We start from the raw sequence: 24381 nt of genomic DNA on the forward strand, positions 1-24381 counted from the left end.
TGCAAACCATATATGTAATTTTAAATTTTTTAGTAGCCACATTAAAAAAAGAAAAATGAAAGATGTAAAATTAATTTTAATGTATTATTTAAGCCAATCCAAGATAGTATCATTTCATCACATAATCAATACAATTATGAAATATTTTATATTTTATTCATAATAAGTATTTAAAATCCAATGTGTATTTTACACTTACAGAATCTCTCAATTCAGATTAACCACATTTCAAGTGCTCAGAAAAATAAGAGTAGAACCAGAAGTCAAAAACAAATAAACTTCTGAAATAACAATATAATAAAGTAAAAGAAAGGTCAATAAATTAAAATGTGTACAGTGGCTACAGTACTGGACAGTGCAGTTCTAAACATACCACAAATGCCCTGTCTAACTCTGAACACATCCTCTTTCTTTTTAAACCTTCCTTTCATATATTGCCTATATTGGTGAATAGTAACATCCATGTAAGCATGGAACACAAATATCACAGATTCCTTCACTCCCTTGGCTAATCAATTTCTAACGCCCTATTCATTCTACCTCCTAAATATCTCTTACATCTCTATACAATGGCTTGTTTGAAAATCTGTTCAACGATATGCCATGTTTTTTTTCTTGGCATTTTCAATATTTTACACAGTAGTAGACACATAGTAGATACCCATTAAACATCTGTTATGTGAGGAAAATAAATGACAGAACTAGAAAAGTTTTCTGAGGCAACTGAGAACTACATCTCAGAAAAAGAAGCGTAGAACTGGAAATCAAAGCAATTAAACCTCTGAAATGAAAATATCATAAAGCCAAAAGAAAGGTCAGTAAATTAAAATCCAAACAAAACCCTAAAGATAAAAAATACCAGGCAACAATTGGATTTAAAGTAAAAATCAAGACAAATATAAAATCTCAAAAGTAGCTAAATTTGAATTCATTCCATTTGGCTTTTAATAGAATATACTATATGATACATCCTCCCTATAAATTCAGATCCAGATTACTTAATAAAATTTTAGTATTTTTTAATTTTAAAAAATTTTAGTTAAATTTTTTGCCTACTTTAGTTGAAATAAACTTGTACTAAAACATATGGATAAAGGTTCACACATTAGTAAAGCTGATGGTCACAGACGACAGGCTTACAAGCTGATATAGTTTAAAGACAATGTAGAGATCACCTGGCCCAATTCTCTCATCTTACATATGAAGAAATGAGGACAGAAGAATTGAAGCAATTTGTCAAAGGTCACAAAAGGTCACAGAACAAGCCAGTGATAGATCTGTTATAGTAAATATTCTATATCTGAGTAGATACCAGCATGATTGCAATGGCTTTTCAAAGCTTAAAACAAACACTATGACTATCATATTACTTCAAAGAAAATGCCAGTAGTATTAAAAACACAATCATATTTTAAAAGCCTATATTTAAAACAAATTGAAATTTCATTTAAGAAAAATTCGTATAGCAAAAAAAAAAGATCAAAGGATAAGAGTAAAGAGTAAAGCAAATTATTTCATTCACCAAAGTAATTTGGTTTTCTTGAGCTTTTTTATAGCTTTTCTTAAAGAGACAATTAAAGGAGTCAGACCACAGAAACTTAAACCTCAAATCTTAACAAGTTTCAAATTAATTAGAAATGAAAATCAACACAAAATTACAATTAAATATATAGCAATCTGATTTACAGAAGATTTAAGAAATGCATTAATGGTACAAATTTATTGTGTTTAAAACTGCTAATCTCATTAAATTTAAGTTAATTCTCAGATATTCTAAAGAAATGTGAAGAAAAAAGTCAAAAGGAACTTCAAAATAAACATGCCTAAAATTTTAAAATTTAAAATAAAATTAGATATTTGTATTAATCCCTTTAGCAGAGCAGACAAGATTTAAGTTAGTGAATTACATATATACTAGAATTGCTGCATCATGTCATCCTAAGGCTATGATGTCATTATTTCCAGAAGGAAAAAACTGATAACTGAAAAACAAAGACTTTCAATCAAATGTTTTAAAGCTTTAAGTTCTTTAGACTTCAAGTCCACATACATTTTCTCCCAAAGAACATAGCCTTTTACTAGGATCTAATTCATAAAGTCTTCAGTATCACTACAAAAGAGTAGTTTGGCCTGCTATCAAACCTAAATACATACTAAGTTTTTTTATTAAGTTGTAAGGAACAATAGCACAGTTCAGAAAGAGCCAAAACATGTATTTTAAGTAACCAACAAACAGGAATTAGAGTCAAGGTATTCCATGGTTGGTTTTGCTCAATAGTATATAATGGCATTAGTATCCTATTGCTCCTAAATTTAAGATTCTCCCAAAAAAAAAAAAAGTACTTAAAATCCATATCTAATTATTCTTCAATATTCTCAATAATCAAAATTAAGATGAAGGAAATGTCTACTATTAGAACAGGAATTAGTCTTATAATCAAGTCATATGATTGCAGATTGTACTTTGCACACTTAATCAAAAGTAGGGAAAGAATTATCAGACCATTATGTATTTCAACATATTAAGTCTTGAATCACTAATCTAAAATTAAAGAAATCTTAGAGCATTAAAACCCCACACCTGAAAGACTTACCATTTTATCTAGATGTTCAATGGATCTATAAATCTCCCCCTGGGATTCATCATAGTAACTGTAACGGAACCTTTGACCTTGAAACAAATATCATGTACAAAATAAAATAGGGAAAAATTAGAAGCTAAGAAGAAACCAAGTGCTTACCAATAATTTCAATTCTCAAGGAAGGCAAAGCTTAGCTTAAGCCTTTGAGAGAATCATTCCCAGGAGCCCTTGTACATTAAAATAAAAAGGCATATTGGGAAGGTAATAAAGAAATGATATATCACCACAGAATTTTATGATGTTAAAACCTATTTCAAATTACAGAATCTTAACATCAGCAGCAACGCAAAAGATTAAGAAAACAAAACTGCTTCAAAAGTTAGGATTGTTAAACATATTTTATCAGTCTATAATAGAAAGTAAACTCAAAGATTACGATTCAAGAAAACTTGGTTTAACAACTCTCTCTCAATTTAATAAATCATACAAAGTTTAGTTTTTGCTGTATAAATGCAAAGATCTAATATCTATTGCAAAAAAATGTGTAGGTCAAGGATATATATGACTTGTATAATCTTTATGACCTTAATAAAAAAATTAATCTCATATTTGCAAAACCTTCCTTTGGAAAAGATCCATACAAGTGCCTTACGTGAAGTGAATAGGATACACACACTGATAAATATAATAAATAGTCCTACCCTGACATAAAAATTCTCTAAGGTACAAGCACAGAACATTCAATGATTAGCAGTTCTCCACAGAACAGAGAGGGAACAGCAGAAGGAGCTTAAAAGGAAGAATGATAAAAAAACAAAAGGCCCAGAAAATAAATCATGTTTCCTACTATAGTCATATGAAAAAAGTTAAACATATTTATAATTAATTATGGGCTGTTATTCAACTAAGATTTACTACAGACACACCTAAACCTATCTTTCAGTAATGTCTTTTTTCAAGAACTCATTTTTATATTTCCTAGTTTTTAAAGAGTCACCAAAATACATTTCTAAAGGTATTATAGTATACCAATCTTGTATGCACAATATGTGTCCTGTGTTTCATGTTTAAAGCAATGTTCTAATATCCAAATTAGTATCCTCACACCTAAGGGGATGGATTTCTTAGGCTGGAAAAGTAGGATTTTTAAGTTTTCTGTTCATTTTACTAAAACTATTATCTTATAAATAATGGGCAGTGCTAAATTATAAAATCTTTTTTGATTTCCTTTTTCGGGAAAAAAAATCATGCATCACAGAACTTAATACTTCATTTTTTGATGATGATCGTCTTTGATGGTCACCTTTCTAATACATACTGTATTTCCTTGACATTGACATTTCTACTTTTCATATACAATTACTCAATGTGGTGATTCTTATTCCCTCCCCCCAAAGCCATTATTAAATCAATACTGCATCTCAAGAGTTGATGGTATCCTAGAATTAAGCAATCTGATTTCAAGACTGTTTCTGCTTTCTGAATATAATTTAAATGTGTTTCGTAAACACTGAAGATTACTACATGGTGGCATAGCTATTAGTTTCACTAATCTCCCTGCACTTAAAGAATTGCTAAAGATGACTAAAAAGACATCACTCAGTGTCTCTTTATTAAATTCATGAGCCATTTCTCTCAATATTTAGAGTTAGATATAGCTTTGTTTTTCCTTAAGATTGTATATACTTCTTCCTACCTAAGAATGAGAACTATATAAATTACTTCATTTTTCCTGTGTACCATGGCTGCCAGGAAGTTCAAACCCAAATCTATGTTCTAATTCAGCAACTTATGGATTCAGTTCATTGGTACTGATATTCTACTTCTATTTCAAAATTCTTTTGACAAAAGCTGTCCAAAATCTTACGTGAAGTGAATGAACAAAAAATAAATAAAATAATTTATTTTATTTTTTATTTTTATATCTTTTTTTAGGCCCTGGGACCAGGGATTGAAACTGGGACCTTGTATGTGGGAAGCCGGTGCTCAACCACTGAACCACATTAGCTCCCCTGAGTTGGTCTTTTTCATTTGTTTGCTTGTTGTTTGTTTTTGGGTTTTTTAGGACCTCCCATGTGGGAAGCAGGCACTCATTGTTTGAGCCACATCCACTCCTGTGAATGAACAATTTAAATGGATGATCTAGACAAGAAAAATCTGACTGGCTGTCATTATAGTAATAATATTATCTTTGAAGGAAATAAAGATGTAAATTCTTTGAACCTGAACTGCTTTGGATTGATAACTAATATATTTTCTTTTCCCTGCTACTGAAAATAGCTGTTAGTTTTAGCTATTGCCAATAAGCCCTGTGACACAACTGTCTTATCTAAAGCTTGCTACTCCCAGGTGCAAAGAAAAGTACAACTATAGTGATACCCATTTACTATTCAAAAGTCTTTTCTGCATATTTCTGAAGTTCAGAATTGGTGCTTCAAATGATTGAAGCTGGTTAAGCCTGCCTTAATAGTAATAGTAACTGGAAAGTATAACTATATTTAATGCTATTTTGTTCATATAGTCTATTTCAATGTAACTTACATAAAAATTGTTCCGAAGAAATAAAGTACATGGGATGTCTGAAATACTTACAAATACTGAATATATACTATATACACATACACACACATATAACTTAGGTTAAAAACCACTTGGAATTTAAATTCAAAAGAACTTTGTTTCTTATTATTGAAACAAGTTTATCAAGATTTTATTTAATAAGAAATAAGATAAATGACAGCACTAGCACAATGTACTGATCATAAATACAATGTTATTAAATATTATTGTTGATTTAAAATAAATTATGACGCCATATAACTCATGAGCAGGTATGTTTTATTTCTAAATTCAGCAAAGCTTACGAATCAAAACAGTGGACAAGTACAGTTGCCTCTGTACCTGGAGAAATGGACTTGTGTGTACTTTCATAAGCATGAATAAAGCATATCGTATAGTAAGAGAAAATTACTTACCTGAAATTTATCCTTTCAGAAGGTACACTGGGAAAATGGATTCTTTGAGCCCCTGTTTCAACTCCAAGTATGAGCTTTCTAGCTTTAAGAGCCATTGACACTGCCCCTAGGGGCAGCACAAGCTTTGGAACTCCCCTAGTGAGTATGTCAGTAGTTTCTTCAGGTGCCTTCCCTCAGTTCTTTTCAAATTCAAAAGATGAGAGGAAAAATAACCCAAGAAAAAATCCTGTAAAGCAGAAACCTTACTCTTTGAGGGAAGGAGGGTAGCTCATTGTGAATCCATTCCAGAGCACGCTTTCTGAGAAAAAGAAATACAGGTAAGTAATTTTCCCATCTCCAAAGGTGACTGGTGATTAATGAGTGGATTCACAGAGTGTGGAGAATAAGCTCCAGGGATGTCTTTTTAACACACAACAATCAACTAATGAGGACAAACATAACAATGAATGGTACAAGAACCAACACTACTTTTTAAGTACGTCAAAACAAAAAGTAAAAAAAAAAAAAAAATCAAATACCTTCACATTAAGCTATGCACTAGATTACAGAAATAATGAGCTATAGGTCCCAAAAGATCACTCAGACAGACTTTCAAACATAAGTCCAATAAAATCGCAGTTAAATGCTTATTTTATTATGTTATATTTATATGTTAAAGCATTTTCAAATATTTCAGTTAAACCTTACAAAAACCTGTGAGATAGAGCATTAGGCAATTCTAAACCCAAACGAAGGACCGAAACTGGGGTCATTCATAACTGAAATCACTAGCAAAGGAAAAATGCATTTCATAAAGGAACTATTTTCTAAGTGCATCAAATAAGGTAATCACTTTCATAAGCAAAATACTATAGTTATTCCATTCTAGAGTCTTAGTTATAATGTAAAAGTATTAACCTTCTCTTAAATTTGGAAAGGATCAAAAACCTGAATAAGTAAAATCAGGATGTACAAATATTTAAGGCAAATATATGAAGACCTGGATAAGATATATTTTAGGAATTAGCTAACTTACACTCAAACTAATTAAGAAGTATTTAGAAAATTATATCCTCATACTCAAGAGACTAACAAAAAAAGACTATGTGTGAATAATTACTTGTTAACATATATTTTTAAAATATGAATAAAGATATAAATTTTATATATATTCAGGGCACAATGTCAGTTTTAAACACTGGCATATATTTATTTTAAAACATGTAAACTGAAATAAATGTCAGTTTATGGATAAAAATTCAGAATTGCTAAAGGAACTATATAGCAAACATTATCTATCCTTTAACAAAATAATATAATGTCTTAAGTATTTACCAAGTAAATTTATTGACATTGATCTGTACTTAAAACTACCATAAAAGGCAAATCAAATAGAACCATGAATCTACTTTTAAGAATCAATTTTGCTGTTGGAGGCAGTTTCATTTAGAAACTTCTTAGAAATTAACTGAAAATTATGTTGATAAAGCTGCCTATAAACTAAATGTGGAAACATAAATTCCAGGGAGGTCAGGAAAATACAGATATTAATGGTATATATGGAGAGGTCAAAAATAAAACTTGGGAAAATTTTACTAATTAGAAACAATTAAAATAGGTCCAGACAAAATTCTCTTACATGAAACCATTTGATAGGATGTAGAACTTGATAAGTACTCAAAGCATATGGACATTATTTAACCATGAAAAAAAAACAAATTCTAGCATCAGAAGTCCTTTCACTTATTCCACTTCCTGCTCACAGCAAGAAGGGTGAAATGAGGTGGAATCATTATATGTGTTACCTAGGAAACATCCTATTGGGCTGACTAATGCATTTTCCTAAGTATAAGACTGCTAAGACAGAAGGCAGGAATTGAAATGCAGGGTTTCCTTTAAGGAAAATGAGGGGTTAGAAAGAAGGTAGAATAATAAAATACAGGTTCCTGTATCTCTTTTCAACTTCTCACGCCAAAAGAAAACTTGAGTATGTCAGTTTCTCTACTTTTATCTGTCTCTTTTCAAGTTTAAATTAAAGCTAAATGGGATCTAAAAGATGAATGTCTTTAAATAAATAAATAAAAAGTCTTGTAATGAACATTGGCTAACAAATAAGGTCAACAAGGCAGAATATGAAACAAAATTCATTTTTCTCTCTCCCAACTGTTTCTATTAAGTCTCCCACTTTATTTTTCAGAGAAATTAAAACTAAATATGAGGAGAACCAATCATCAGAAATGAAAAATTCAATCACTGCTGGTAAACCAATATATTAGTCAACAAAATCAAAAGAATTTTCACTGCAAGATTTGAGTAATTTGTCAAAGATGTTGCAGCAGTTTGGTATTATTTATGAATTCCAAAAATAGATATTGGATTCTGTTTGTCTACAGCTGGCCTTGTGGAGAGAGCAGGGCAGCTGAGTCGGGAAAGAACCAAGCACTGGAAAGAGAGGAACCCACGAAGTTTGAACTCTTGGCAGATATCGGCAGCCATCTTGCTCCAACACATAGCAACAGACTTTGGTGAGGGAAGTAACTTATGCTTTATGGCCTGGTAATTGTAAGTTTCTACCCCAAAATAAATACCCTTTATAAAAACCAACAGATTTCTGGTATTTTGCATCAGCACGCCTTTTGGCTGACTAATACAGAATTTAGTACTAGAGAGTGAGGAAGTGGTTTTATAACCAAATGCTGGAACAGTTTTATAAATGGGTAAGGAGTGTTTTTTGGAGGAACTGTGAGATGCTTGGTAGAAAAGACCTACAGTGCTTTAAAGAGACTGGTGATAGTTATATGGACTCTAAAGAGACTTTTTATGAGGGCATAGAAATAAATTATGAAACTATTATTGGAAACTGGAGAAAAGGCAATCCCTGTTTTAAAGTCGCAGTGAGCTTAACAAGATTAACTCCTGATGTTTTATGGAGGGCAGAGTTTGAAAACAACGGGCCTGGGCATCTAGCTGAAGAACTTTCCAAAGTAAACTTGGAGAATGTTCCTTGGCTTCCCCTTGCAGCTTATAGTAAAATACTAGTTGAGAGACATAAGCTGAGGACTGAATTGCTAGGCACAAAGAAAACATAAACTGCTTTTGCCAATACCAAGTCTCTGGAAATTAAGCCCCCAGATGATATGCCCCATTTGAGGACAGTATTGAACTTGTAAATCAGGATTGAAGATGCAATAATTATCTAGGAAAAACTTATGGAAAGTCTTAATGTCTGATGGCTTGGACCCCTGCTTCCTGCATGCTAAACCAACAAGCTTTTTGAAAGCTGCATGAACAAAACCAGTCAGTTTGGACTAAAAGGGACATGGAAAGGAGAGATTGAAGGAGAAACAGCTTTAAGAGGAAAACCATGGAAGCTGAGATCTGGAATTAAGATATCCATCACCTTGGGCCAAGAGAGGAACCCACCCACGTGTACAGAGAAGGTAAATTTGCCCCAGCAGTTGAAGAGGGTGGTGCACATTTCTCAAGGATTAGGGAGGTTGGAGGTCATTGCCTCATAGGTCTGAGATGGGTAGGCCTGTCCCGCATGGATTAGGAAAGGCCAGGTGGTCAACCTGTTCTGAGAGGGTTGAGCCTAAATAACAAAGGTTAGGGAGGATGTTGTCTTCACTTCACTGTACTAGGTGGGGTTAAGATTCTACCCAAAGATTGGGTAAAGCTTGGCTATCACCCCAGTGCTCTTGGAAGGTGAGGTCTAGAGCTTGGTCAACACCCGGATGCTTGATGAGGGTGGAACTAAGAAAATGGCCCTTGGGCAAGCCTATGGAAAAGGTGCATCCCTAGGAGACACCAAGGAGAAGAAACCATCCTCTTAGGAATGATCCTCAGACTTTAACATCTAATGAAGTATGTCCTGCAGAGGACCCATGACTCATGCTTCCCTCCCAATTTCTCCTTATTGTAATGAAAATGTATCCTTTGTCCATTTGTATATTGGAAGCAGGTAAATTGTTTTGTAAGTTTCAGAGGTCAACAGAAGATGGGACACTGCCCAAGACAAACTATATTTCTTTAAACTGATTATGATATGATTTTGTACTTATTATTGTTACTGAAATAAGGCTTGGAATTCAGAGGGTAGAGTATAGCAGTTTGGTATTATTTATGAATTCCAAAAATAGATATTAGATTATGTTTGTAATCTGGCCTGTTTGTAAATTATATTATATTGGATTCAGAGGTTTCACTTTTACTTGATTAAATAACGACTAAGGCTTTGATTGGGCCTCATCAGTAGGACATTGCATCCCCGCCCCTTTGGGGGTGGGGACTCACAGAGAAACTGTAACACAGAGAAAAGAGGTTAGAGTTTTGAGCTATAGCCTGGAAAGTAAGCACACAGAGAAGTAGAGTAGCTGAGCCCAAAGAGAATCGAGCCCTGGGAGAGAGGAACCCAGGAAGCCTGAACTCTTGGCATAAGTCGGCAGCCATCTTTCGCCAACATGTGGCAACAGACTTTGGTGAGGGAAGTGACTTATGCTTTATGGCCTGGTAACTGTAAGCTTCTATCCCAAATAAATACCCTTTATAAAAACCAACAGATATCTGGTATTTTGCATTAGCACCCCTTTTGGCTGACTAACACAGATGCCATAATCAATTAAGTGATTGTTCTTCAAAAATCAGCTACTTAGAAATCTAGAGTGTATTAAGAGCCGAATTCAATGAACTGTTTAAGGTCTCTGAGTCCTTCCTGTGTATTGATTTAGAATTCAGTGTTTATCAATTTGGTATGGTAAAATCAATCTGTATATCATCATAAAAATAAAGAAAAAAAGCCACTATATAATATCTCCATGAGAAGGGTTTTTTTTTAAGATGGGAACATACAGGAAAGATGTCCCAGTGCAACTAACATATGATTCAAGAAACTTGAAACTAAGACAGCTTAATCCATAATTAGTCAATGCTCCATATTACTTCAAAAGGTATATAATATAGAAAAATAATTTTACTTTACAATAATGACAATTATTATTATGGCAGTAAGGAGACAACCAATTTAGCAATAGTATACATGTGCCACCTTCCCTTTCACCTCCCCCCATTAAATTTCTTAGCAAAAACTAGCACTGTGCCTTCCACAAGCATAAAATAAGCACCTAATGAGTACTGCCAAGAGATGGTGATACTGAAAAATGAACACTTGGAAAAGTACTGTTACTTAACATAAATATATTTCAGTCTCTGGATAATATCTACAGCTAACATTTATCAACCTTTGGAACTTTGAGTCACTTTTTGTAATTAGCATCCAAACATCCTATCTTACCATTTAAATACCAACATTTTCAGGAAATGAGGAGGGAATACAGGCTTAACCAATTTTCTGAGAATCTAGGCACAGTGTAAAACAAAATTCATTCTTTTTTCTCAACAATGTTTGGAGTTGGTTTGATTTAGAATTGTGAAAAGGACAGACTCTTCATTAATAAGGTAGAAAAGATGACTTCACAGAAAGAGCAATATAAAGCAACAAGTAATGTTTTACGTGGATTTACATCATGGTTGCACATAGTGTCAAGCTAGAGGGAGAGCTCAGAAGCTGAAGAACAACATCAGGGAAACCAATTAAATCAAGGATTCATAAAAACCTTAAAAGTGAAGGGTGAGGAGACATGGTTTCAAGAATTTTTAATCTCCAAAACATATGGACATGCTTTGTTACCAAGGCAAATTTTCAATGCTAATTTTCAGTAATGGTAGATACTCCTTAGTTTTTAAAATCAACTATTACTAAACTTCAGCATTCTGAGGAAAAAAAAAGGAATACCTTTTAACCATTTATCTAGCCCTAAGATCGAAGTGATATTTTTGCATCCCCAAAAGTTAACACCAAAGGTACTATACCAACTAGCCATAGAGTTAGATATTAAAGAACCTTGAGAACTTTTTGGGGGATCTGGCAAGGAAGTATAGCTTCCTGCATCCCGAGAGCAGAGTTAGTGTCTCAGTACTACTGAAATTTTCAGCCATATAATTCTTTGATGTGGGGACAGTCTTGTGCATTCTGAGATGTTTAGCAGCATCCCCGACCTCTACCTACAAGACACCAGCAGCACATCCCTCCTCCAGGGCTGTGATGACCAAAAATGTACCTAAAACATTACCAAGTGCCCCAGGGTGGCAAAAATCATTCCCAGTTGAGAATCACTGACAAAAACCTATCTGTACCATGAGAGACAATGGTTCTCTTCAATTGAGATCTCAAGTTTAAGAATGCCACTCAGAGTGGGAGGTAGGAGAAGATGACACCAGCCTAACCAGGCCAGTTATTTGGAAGCAACTCTGGTAATCAACAGGGAAGACGTAAAAACCAGGTCTCTCTATCTCTCATTTAAGATGTTTTTCTGGCCATTCTGGCACTCTATCTTAAAATTATAGCCTTCTGCATTGATGTTTTCTCTATAATCAAAGAAATAATTGGTGAATGAACATATATTGATATCCTTAAATAAATGAATTTAGTGAGTCAAAGAGATGTCCTAAAAGGAACAGAACTTAGAAATATGCTGGAACAGTATTGGAAAACTTGGAGCAAATTGTAATTAAAGATCCAAAAACCAAGGTTTACTAAAAGAGGTATCCAAAGATGTTTCACTTCCTTTATAACCTTATGACCTATTCACTGTAAAATGTACTTACTCTTTCAATTCACAGTAATCACAAAAATCACTTAAGACTCCTTACCTTATAAATCACTACCAGTGAAAACCATACTGCTAATAGCCAATATATTACAATCTTTGGAAGTTAGCTCTAAACTGATAACAACTGTGGGCAAAAAAGTAAGCACCAAGGGGAAAAAAGAAAGAAAAAAAGACTAATTACAAAAGAAGGAATATAGAAAAGAACTGGCATGACACAAAGTGCTTGTCTATGGTCTCAAGAATATTTGTTTTATCTACTAAAACCTAACTTCAGAGAATCTACAATACATACTCTACCTGGAAATAGTATTAAAAGATGGTCTAAGCAAGGATGCCCTCACAGTGTGAATCCAATTAAACCAGTCGCCTTTGGAAATGTACCCATAATTCACTATTATAATCTTTTTAAAAGACTTTTTAATTCACTTTTAAACCCAGTTGCTAAAAGTAAAACTTTCCAAGGAAAATGAGAAAGAACTGAAAAACAGAGTTTAGAGTGAAAAAATACCTTTAACCACAAGTGTACAATATCTACCATGGTATGTTAAAATCTAAAACTTACCCCAATGGCAGAAATCAGAGGAAACCACAAAGAGATTACTAGGATCCGCTAGATATTTACTGAAGAGTTTTCCGAATTCCTGTTCTTTTGACTCACTCAGAGCTCCAACCAGTACAGGAATAATGGTAAACTCATCCTTATGGCTTAAAGAAAACAGAAAGAAAAAAAAAAAAAGTCATTTAAGATGGTTAAGGAAAAAATAGTTTTCTAAATGAGTTAGCATTAGAAAGTGGAACGTTTATTAATAGTGGTAAGGAAAACATACATAACTTTATTGTTGAATTTTTTTAATCCATAAATAAAATGTATAAAATATGAGAAATGTTTAAAATAAGAAGCACAAAACACTAAAAATATTCATTTAAACTAGAGAAATGTATACTATTTCTTTAGGTAAACAAAACTATTTTACTACCAGGTATAATAATACTCTCAAAAATAAAAATAAGCCCATCAGACCATCAGCAATTCAAATCTTCTCGTCTACCCATCAAGCCTACAATTGTCTGCCCAATCCTTCTGCAACTCTAAAAGTACATAGAACTCCTCTTCTCCTATTTTAATTCTATCTGACTATAATCATCACCATTTCTGGCACTTATTCTGTAAACCTGCCAAGTGAGACCTAAAAAACTTAAATTTGGTTCCCATAAGATTCACGAACTACACTTTTGTAACTATCCTAATGATATAGTTACAGATATAACTCAAATTTCATTTGCATCTATAGTAAACGTAGAATTCAAGGAAGCAGGTATTAATTTCTAACAACAAGAAAAAGACACCACACCCACCCACAATGTTTATGGCATATCCCCAAGTCCCTTTTTCACTCTGTAATAGAATGGATTAATAAAGTATAAGTATGATGGGCTATAGAAAACCTTTTTAAAATTTTAATTGTAGTGAAATGTTACTTACATATATTCAATATTATTTATACTATAAATGATCCCAGAGTTGGAAATTTAGAAGTATGAATCATATTTGTTTGACTTGTTCTGAACAGGACTTAAAAAAAAAAACCATTATAATGCTTTTTAATATGAGAGAATCTGACACTTAACTGATGTAGAACAAACAATCATAAAAAAAGTGTTTAAGAACACTAAGCTTAAGTAATTCCAAAATAAACAGCCCAGCTACATAAAGCTAAATTCAGGGCACCCAAGCGCCTCCCCCACAAAGGCCCCCTTACCCTTGTCAATTGCGAAATAAACAGATCATACAGATCTCCAGTCCCTCTGCAATGCAGGGGCTTCTTGGGCAGAATCTGCATCTAGGGAGTAAGAAAAAAAGAGGAAGCTGGCAGAGGAAGCTGCCATGGGATATTTCTAACTCTGACTCTTAACAGTTCTCTTAAAACTGTCTGAAAGAGTAGGGACTCTACAATGAGTTAAGAGTGACTGTCATTTCAAAGAAAAGAATTTGAGTTCCTATGAAAAATTTAGGAAGATTGTTATGACCTGTTCTAACCTCAAGTACTACCTACATAAATAAATACACTAAGATCATCAAGAAGTATGCAAGTAGTTTTAACATGGTAGGGAAGCAGTTATATAGAACATAAAGAACAAAGAAAAGTCAGATGAAATAGGCTCAAGTCCCATCTCTACCACATACAAATGTTGAAAGCATAGATAAGTCCCTAAACTCAGAATTTGCTTCCTTATGTGTAAAATCATAAAAATATATATATATACGCATATCATATGCCATACGATAATTTATAATACTTATTTCATAAAACTGTTATGAAGCAAGGATTACTATAGGGAAAAGTTCTATGTCAATAATAGTTGGCTCATTCTAAAGAAACGACATGTCTGCTCTCTAGGAGAGCCACAAAAATCTTCAGTTAACCTCAGTTTGAACTTGCAAATCTAGCTATACAAGGTAAAGCTTCACACTGCCTTAGAAATCTAAGACTTGAATCAAAGTTCATTCATACTCTCCACTTTATCTCTCCTTTTAAAAAATGTCTCTAGCTCCACAAAGTAGCATGCTTTAGGGAAAAGGGTATTTGGTTTTTAAGTCTAATATTCCTTTGTTTTAAAATCTGAGTTTTGAAGTAAGATATCCCTCAATGAAGCAATAAAAAAATCTCTTCCTAAAAACCAATTCTAAAATTGGTTAAAACAGTGGAAAATAACAATTTCTGGGTCCTGAAAATCAACAAAAGGCAAAAAACAAAGTAAGTAGAGTTTATTTTTTAAAAACAGCAGAACTTCTGGTAAAAACAGTGGAAGTCTGGGGTCTTGTAGGAGCTGCCTCCATTCCCTTCCTCAGTTCTATTACCAGGATAAGATTGGCTGTGAAAATGAGCCATTGACCTTGATTTGGAGAAGAGGGCAGAAAACCCACACCTAATGGAGAATAGAAAAGCCTGCAGTTTCTTAGCCTAGGGTTGCTATACTGGTTAGGACAAGTCACAAACTTGAGGACTAGCTAGAAATTTAAAAGTGAGATCCTAGAAATGAGAATGCCATAGAGGGACTTGATAAATTCTCCACACATTCCTGAGGAGAGGAATATTCTTCCACACAACCCCTAGCTGACTGGGAAGGTGCACACACATGCAAGGGAGACTCATAAAGGTGCATCCTCCATAAACACCAGTTAATTATGAGGCTGAGAGGGCTGAGAGCATGCACAGGGGAGCCCTCACAGAGACCAAGCCAGCACATCTTTGACTGACTGGGATCTGAGTACATGCACAAGGGAACAGGCCTCAATAGAAATTTAAAGAGTAAAACCTGAAATATGCCTGAACTTTGAATGTGCACCTTAATGTACACACAATCCACTGGCAGAGAGTGAAAGCCTTAAGGGCTTAAGGTGTTTAAGGACAACCTCCAACCAATCATTAGTTAAGCAGTAAGCCATGCAGATATAGAGGTAAACCCTAAGAAGCCAAGTTAAAAAATAAAAATATGAAGAGTTGAGGAGACACATGAGCAGCCACAGATTACGTCCACGCATGTTAATAAACAACCAACCAGCAGGGAAAGATGAATAAAGTCAGAATCCAGAGTTGTTATATTGTATATGTCTAATTTCAAGGAAAAAAAAGTAGGAACCATTCAAAGAAACAGAAAACTTGTGACTCACACGGAAGTAAAAAAAAAAAAAAAAAAAGCAGTAACTAGAAGTTGTAACCAAGTAGGACCTGATATTGAATTTTACAGACAAAAACTTCGTAAAAGTTACCATATTTGAAGAATTAAAGAAAACTAAGCTTAAAGAATTAAAGAAAATATAATGGCAATGACTAAAGAAATAAGAAAATATCTATAAAGAAAGAGAAAGTATTAAAAAGAACCAAATGAAAATTTAATAGTTCAGAAGTACAATAACAAAAATGAAAAATTCATAGATGGTCTGAAGAGCAGATTTGATACTGCATAAAAAAGAATCAGTGAAGTTGAAGACAGAATGGTAGAAATTATCTAATCTGAAGAAAAGAGGGAAAAATTGAAGAAAAAGAAAGAGCATTGGAGTCTTACAGAGAATATCAAACATACCAACGTATGTGTACTAGGAAGAAGAAAAAGAGAAAAGCTACAGCAAAAATAATAAAAGAAATAATGACTGAAAATGTACCAAAAGTTGATGAAAAATACCTGCAGATCTAAGAAACTCAACAAATCCCAAGTATGGTAAACACAAAAAGATCTGCATCTAATACACGATAATGAAACTGTTGAAAACTAAATCTTCAAAGAAGCAAGAGAAAAATGATTCATTATCTATAGAACAGCCTTTTCAACAAATGGCACTGGGACAACTGCATACCCATATGCAAAAAAAGTGAACTGAGATATTTGCCTTAAAACATATACAAAAACTAATTTACTGGATCACAGACTTAATGAGAGCTAAAACTTCAATACTTCTAGAAAGGCAGCAAACATCTTTTAAAGAGGGGCATAAAGTAAATATTTTAGGTTTTGTGATCCATAGTCTCTACCATCTTTACTCATCTGTGTCATTGTAGAAGGAAAGCAACTATAAGTAATATGCAAATAAATTGGGCTGGATGTGTTCCAATAAAACTTTATTTACAAACACAGGCAGTTGGCCAGATATGCTTCACAGGCTATTCCTGTTCAATAAGAAAACAAAGGAGAAAATCTTTGTGAATTTGGACTAGATAAAGATCTCTTAAATATGACATCAAAAACAGGATCTGGCGGCGGACTTGGCCCAGTGGTTAGGGTGTCCGTCGACCACATGGGAGGTCCGTGGTTCAAACCCTGGGCCACCTTGACCCATGTGGAGCTGGCCCTTGCGCAGTGCTGATGCACGCATGGAGTGCCGTGCTGATGCACGCACGGAGTGCTGTGCCATGCAGGGTGTCCCCACATAGGGGAGCCCCACGCGCAAGGAGTGTGCCCCATAAGGAGAGCCACCCAGCGCGAAAGAAAGTGCAGCCTACCCAGGAATGGCACCACCCACACGGAGAGCTGACACAGCAAGATGACGCAACAAAAAGAGACACAGATTCCCGTGCAACTGACAACAACAGAAGCGGACAAAAGAAGGCACAGCAAATGGACACAGAGAACAGGCAACCGGGGTGGGGGCGAAGGGGAGAGAAATAAATAAATAAATAAATCTTAAAAAAAACAAAACAAAAAAAAAAACAAGATCCATACAAGAAAACAACTGATAGATTAAACTTCATCAGAATTTAAAACTTTTGCTCTTCAACAGACACTATTAAGAAAATGAAATAAGTCATAGAATGGGAGAAAATCTTTGGTAATCATTTATCTGATTGAGAAATTATGTCCAAAATACATAAAAATCTCTTACAACTCAATACTATGACAAATTATCCAATTAAAAATTGGGCGAAATATATGAATAGATATTTCACAAAAGCAGATACACTAATGACTAATAAACACATGAAAGATGCTGTGATGGTTTGAAGGAAATGGACCCCAGAAAAGGCAATCCTTTCCTGTGGGTATAAACCTATTTTAAGAAGGGCCTTTTGATTAGGCCACTTCAGTTAAGGCATGGTCCAGGGTGGGTCTTAATCCTCTTACTGAAATCCTTTATGAGAGAATGTAATTCAGAGAGAGAAGGAGAGAAGCCACAGAAGAAGCTGAAGCAACAAAACCTAGAAGAGAAGTGAGAGACCAGCAGATGCCATTGTGTGCCTTGCCACATGACAAAAGGAGTCCAGAATCACAAGCACCCAATCTTCAGGGGAGATTTGGACCTTTTTTTCAGTCTAAGAACTGTAAACTTGTAAACTAATAAATCCCCATTGTAAAAGCTAGGTCATTTCTGGTATATTGCCTTTGACAACCTAGTAGACTAAAACAGATGCTCAACAACATTAGTCATTAGGGTGTTGCAAACTAATAACATAATGAGATCCATCAGAATGGCTGTAACCAAAAAGACTGACAGTAACACAATATCAGGTTTTGGCCAGGATGCAGAGAAACTGGAGTCCTCATGTACTGCCCATGGAATGTAAAATGGTCCAGTAATTTTAAATCAGTTTGGTAGTCTGTGAAAAAGTTAAAATATAGACACCTTATGACTCAGCAACTCTACTCCTAAATTCCTATCTCAGAGAATGAAAACATGCATTTACACAAAGACACCTGTGAGAATATTCATAGCAACATTCTTCATAAGTCAAAAACTGGAAATGATCCAAATGTCCATCAGCTGATAAATAAATAAAATGTGTATATTCATACAAAAGAATACTATTTGGTAATAAAAGGAAATGAACCATTGATACATGCCACAATATAGATGAACCTCAAAAACATTAAGTGATGAAAAGGAAAGTCACAAAAGACCACATTTATATATTTCCAGAAAATGCAAATCTATAGAGACAGAAAGCAGATCAGTGGTCTCCCAAGGTTGAGAGTGAGAGCAGGGACTGACCTCAAATGAGCACAAGGTTTTTTTGGGGGGCAATGAAAATATTCTACAACTGAATTGGGACAATATGTTGTATAAATTCTATAAATTTACTAAAAATCATTGAGTTGTACTCTTACACAACGGATAAATTTAATAGTATGTAAATAACATCTCAATAAAGCTATTTTTAAAAAAAGAAAATTGACCTTTGCCATTTACAAGCTGTGCCACCTGTAGCAGGTTACACAGAACTAAGTTTCAATTTCCTTATCTACAAAAATAAAGGTAATAATAATTACCATACAGGGTTCTTGTCAGCATTTCAGCAATGTAAAGCAAAATTTTATCCCTTCCTTTTCTGTCCTATTGCTTAAACCATGACGCAAAAAATTTATATATCCAAAATGTATAATAAACTAAAAAGTGTTAAGTCCCAGAATCAATAGTGGAGCATTCTCTTAAAAACAAACAATACCACTGTATCACCAGTGCTATTAATGGCACAGAGTATAAAAATTATAAATCCTAATGAAAAAATTCCAATTTTAATATAATAATTCCAATTCTAATAGGAATATTCTAAGTGATAAGAAAACATTATATTTAATCAAAAGTGTGTTCTTTATTAGTGGTATATAAATACTGAAGTTTTAATACTGATTACTCTTAAAATTAGATAAAATACTGTATACAAAGAATTACTTGCTTATACTTCCCTGGGCATTAATTTGACTATTTCTCCCCTTAACAACCATGATGAATATGAGAATTTTCTTTTATATATAAATTCTTTCAACTTCTCAAAGATTTTAGAAGCAGTCCTGACCTTCTCAAGATCTGGTAAGAATTAAATCATAGCAAAGACAGTAGCCAGGGAAATTAACCTTATTCCTAAAATGCCCAGGTTGTTGCCACTATGTGATTTTTTTCCTCCCCTCCCCTTTTAGAAAACATTCAAAGAAAAAAGAGGGATAAAACATATGTAGATAAATAGAAGGAAAAAAAAAAAGCTTTACTCTGATAAAAATAAAATAATTTTAATTGTTTCAAATTTTATCTCTTGTTCATTATTTTCATGGTCATAGAAACAGAAATTGCTCCATTACTAACAACAAAAGAATTTTCACTTATTATTCCAGAGCTCTTCTTTATTCTATAATTTCTGAAAAACACCTTCCTGCTAGAATACAGGTAATATTCAAAGGGATCAAAATATAGGAAAAAAGAAAAATTCAAAAAGAACTGGATAAAGAAATATATAAGAAAAACCATGTTTGCTCTAAAAACCTCAACAAACAAGATTTAACTGTAAGACATATGGAGAATTGCACAAATAACTATGTGTATAAATGTCATACAAGAACATATTTGAAAATGACACTGCTCACATAGTTTACATTTAAGCTGGGAAGAGGCTGAGATTCTCAGGCTTCTTTTCATGTCCAAGGAGACAAGCAATATCACTCTGTTAATGACTAATTATACAAGAGTAGACCTTATTTTTCTCTAACCATTTCTTGTATTTAGTTTTTGAATGAGGCCATAATTAAAAAGAAATGTAAAATTTTAAATTCTAGTGTAAACCTAAGGTAAGAGCCAGGGTGGTATTTAACTGAGTTCAAAGATCCAGAGAGCTGGAATGGCAATATGTAGCCTAGAAAAACAGTAACAGGTGTTGTGCAGGTAGCCTGATGCTGCTGTCTTTAAGAAGGGCCTGCTCACAGGACTGGCCCTTGGCTAGCATTTGGGAAATTGGCTTTTAGAATGTTCTTTATGTTGATAAGACAGTTTTATCCACTTGGAGCACTGAATCCTGCTGTACCTATCTGCCTACACTGTTTATAAACAATGGGTTTTATGATGAACACCTGCTTTCCTTCCAGGAGTCTAGAATGTTAATAGCAGTGGCTAGCTGCATAGGCAGAGGACGCCTACATGATGCGCCCCCTATAAAAATCAGGGATTTTGAACCCACATTAGTGGGTTTCTTTGAGAAGAAATATTGCAGATGTGTTACACTGCTGCAGGGAGAAGCACATTCTATTTAGCCCACCCCTCCAGACAGGGAAACATTGGAAGCCAGCACCTAAATTCCTCCAGAGTCGGCCTGATGTGTCTATTTTCCTTGCTGGCCCTGTCGAGGACATCCTGTTTTTAATACTACTTTCTAATAATTCACAGCCATGAGTGCAACTATTTCTACACCCTGTGAGTCCTTATAGTACAGGGGTTCTAACCAATGGTCTGTGAGCTTGAACCAAAATTTAAAAAGACACTACTCTTGTAGGGACATGTTGGTACAGGTGTGACCTATTTATTATATAACCCAGTATACTGTGGACTTAGCAAGGGGTCCATGGAACAAAAAAGGTTAAGAACCCCTACTCTAGTGAGACAATGAACTGTGATGGTGGTTCTTTCTCTATCAAATTCATCTTTAGGCCATAGGGACATATATACAGAATTTATGCAAAATACACTTGGCCTACTGTGAGAAAGAACAAACTACAAAGATCCAAAAAACACCAAGCAAAGCCGAAGAACTGGAGAGGAAACATTAGTTATCAATGACTTAGCCAAAATTAGTTAAGTAAACCTAATGAGATTCCTAAAATTAATCCGAAAGGTTATAGCTTTTTAAATTTCTATTCAAGTAGGTATATTGATAAGAAATATTTTCCAAGAAAAGATATGTTTCAGGTACTAGAGAACCATACTAAACTCTATTGGAAACGCGATCATTTGAAGCTGTTTTTAAGTAAAACAACCCTATCATTCATAAACTGGCCAGGTTTGGATTCAGATTTATCTTGTTAAAAAGAAATAAACACCTCTACACTCTATGTTACCTTAAACTTACAAATATTTCTATCTTTACTATCTCTGAAAATGGCAAATCACCTTATATACCCACAGAGAAACATTTACCAAATCCTGTTGGTTCTAATCCTTAAATATTTCCCATATCTGTAGTTTGCTACATCATCTGCTACTACCTTAGTGCAAATCCATATGATTTCTTTAAAAGCTATTTCTGCCAATCTCTTGCAACTCTAATCCATCCTCCTTACTACCATCATACAATCAAGGAATCATATTTTTATAGCCCAGTTCTAATCACGTCACCCCTTTGCTCAGGCATTTCTACTAGTCTTTCATGGTCATTGAATAAAATGCAAATATCTTAAAATGACATTAAATGCCCTCCATAATCTGGTCCTAATTCTGTCTTTTTCACTCTAGTCTCTAAAGGTCACCTACTCCAATGCCTCTAGTCCCCAGGAGATTACCATAAATGTGTAAAAAGATGGATAAAGGAGTGTTAGGACCAATACACAATTAAAAACATTGAGCAAAAACAAAAATCAGACAACGAGCACAAACAACAAATGCAAACAACAAGCAAAAACAAGCAAACAAATGAGGGAGCCATCTCAGAGGGAGGAGGTGATAAAAAAAAATAAGCTCTGGGCTTTCCTACCCCACTACTTTGAATCTACAGTACTCCCTTTCCCACAAAAACTTTATCCCTCATTCTGTGAAAATCACAGCATCTTCAAAACCCATCAAATGCCATCTCCTTTATGAAGACTTCCTTGTGTTTCACTAACTCAATTATTATCTCTTTCTTCCCATGTTCCCTTTTTCTACCCCCATAAACTCTTCTATCACACTTATTATTACATTTTGCCTTAAAGTTATTTATAAGTATTTTCTTATTTCTCATACCAGGAGTTGTCTGAGAAAACTATGTTTGCTTATTTTTTTATTCCCCAAAATTCCTTGCTCAATCACTACAATTAGGTGGCTCTTTAACATTTCAAATTTCCAGTTTAACCATCACATTAAAATTGAGAGTAAATGTCATCTCAAAAACAATCACCCTTGAGGACAACCAGCAAGATGGTGGCAGAGTAAGGAGCTCCTAGAGTCAGTTCCTGTTAGAGGGCAGTTAGTAATCAGCCAGAGCTATTTAAAGCACCTGTTTGGAGGCTCCAGGCCACCAAGAGCATCCTGCAACATCCCTGGAAGAGTGGAAGGAGGAGACTGCTCAACTGCAGAAAAGATCCATAAGTAGAACAGTTCATGCTATTGAGGCCGGTACCGATCCTCCACTGGAGGCACAAACTTCCTCGGGAGGTATTCCATGGCCAGAATTGGAAGCTCCACTTCCCAAAAACAGGGAGAGGATGAGATGGTTGGGCACCAACTTCAGCAACTGATTAGTACATTCAACGATCTAAAGTATAATACTAAGAACAGCTAAAGTTTGAAACTATCCAAGTCAAAAAGAGGCCATTAGCTGCCATTTTAAAAATGCCCTGGCATGAGGGGAAGTGGGGCAGACTGAAAATCCCAATGCTGGTGGGGACCAGCTTCTTCCCATCCAGATCAAATTATAGCTCTAGCCTAAGTCCCAGCCCCACCTCCAGCAGGGAGGTAGCTAGGGGGACCTGCACCAATTCTCAGGGAAAATACAGGACAGGCCACAGAGGCCTGTCATCCTTCTCTGGTGGTACAAACAGCCTCAGGAACTATTCTGTGGCTAGAACTGGAAGCTACACTTCCCGAAAAAAGGGGAGGAAGAGTCAGTTGGCTAGCAACTTCAGCTACTGACTAGTAAATTCAGCAGGCTGAAGTATAACCCTAAGAACAGCTAAAGGTTGAACCTGTCCAGGTCAGAAAATAGCCGGTAGCTGCCATTTTGACTCCACCCCCGCATGAGGGGAAGCCGGGCTGAGTGAAAATCGCAGTGACAGTAGAGACAGGTTTCTTTCACCCAGATCAGACTGCAGCTCTAGCCTAGGCTTCAGCCCCACCTCTAGCAGGGTGGAAGCTGGTGGGCTCTGCATTACCCTCTTCAGGTAACTGCAGGTACATTCAGCTGGCACATACTGAGTAGTTAGAAGTCTACTGGGGCAACTGAGGTCATTTTGGACCTGCAAAGCATAGATTGCAGCTCAAACCTGCAGTTCCATCCCTGCCCCAGGCAGGGGGAAAAGGGGTGTGAAACTTCATCAGTTCCTCTGGGCAACTACAATCCAGGCCTGCATGATTTGGAATATTACACATGGCTGTAGCTCTGTCCCCACCCCTGGCAAAGGAGAAAGCTGGGAGAAGCTTTATCGGTCCCTGGGACAATGAGGACAATTTGATCCTCCACACTACACCATACACCATACAGCACCAACTACATCCTTGGCTCGTACTACACAATCAACAAGGTAGAAAGGGCAGGAAACCCAAAACTAAAGAGAGAAACTGTACCAAGAATTAAATACTCTAGTAAGCCAGATGCCAAGACACCAACAAAAAATTACAATCTACACCAAGAACCAGGAAGATATGGCCCATTTAAAGGAAGAAGATAAGCCTCCAGATGACATAAAGAAGTTGAGACAACTAATCATAGATGTTCAAACAAATTTCCTTAGTAAATTCAATGAGATGGCCACAGAGATAAAGGATATTAAGAAGACACTGGATAAGCACAAAGATTTTGAAAACATTCATAGAAAATTAGTAGATCTTACTGGGAATGAAAGGTGCAATAAATAAAATTAAAAATAAATTAGAATCATATAGCAGATTTGAGGAGACAGAAGAAAGGACTGGTGAGCTTGAAGAAATGGCCTCTGAAAGTGAACAAACAAAAAGAACAGACAAAAAATAGAATGGAAAAAATTGAACAGGGTCTCAGGGAACTAAATGAC

The 24381-nt window shown here is 34.9% G+C and overlaps 1 protein-coding gene across 1 annotated transcript in view; it reads right to left on the reverse strand.

The window, feature by feature from the left end:
• MEMO1 (mediator of cell motility 1) overlaps nt 1-24381 on the reverse strand; it is a 138603-nt gene that overhangs the window by 16229 nt on the left and 97993 nt on the right. Inside the window, exons 6-7 of the mRNA XM_058278350.2 lie at nt 12767-12909; nt 2595-2671 (exon numbers count right to left, since the gene is read on the reverse strand). Coding sequence (XP_058134333.1) covers nt 2595-2671; nt 12767-12909 — 220 coding nt within the window. The remainder of the gene's footprint in view (nt 1-2594; nt 2672-12766; nt 12910-24381) is intronic.

This window comes from Dasypus novemcinctus, chromosome 17 (genome assembly GCF_030445035.2).
Source record: "Dasypus novemcinctus isolate mDasNov1 chromosome 17, mDasNov1.1.hap2, whole genome shotgun sequence".
Classification (NCBI taxonomy): domain Eukaryota; kingdom Metazoa; phylum Chordata; class Mammalia; order Cingulata; family Dasypodidae; genus Dasypus; species Dasypus novemcinctus.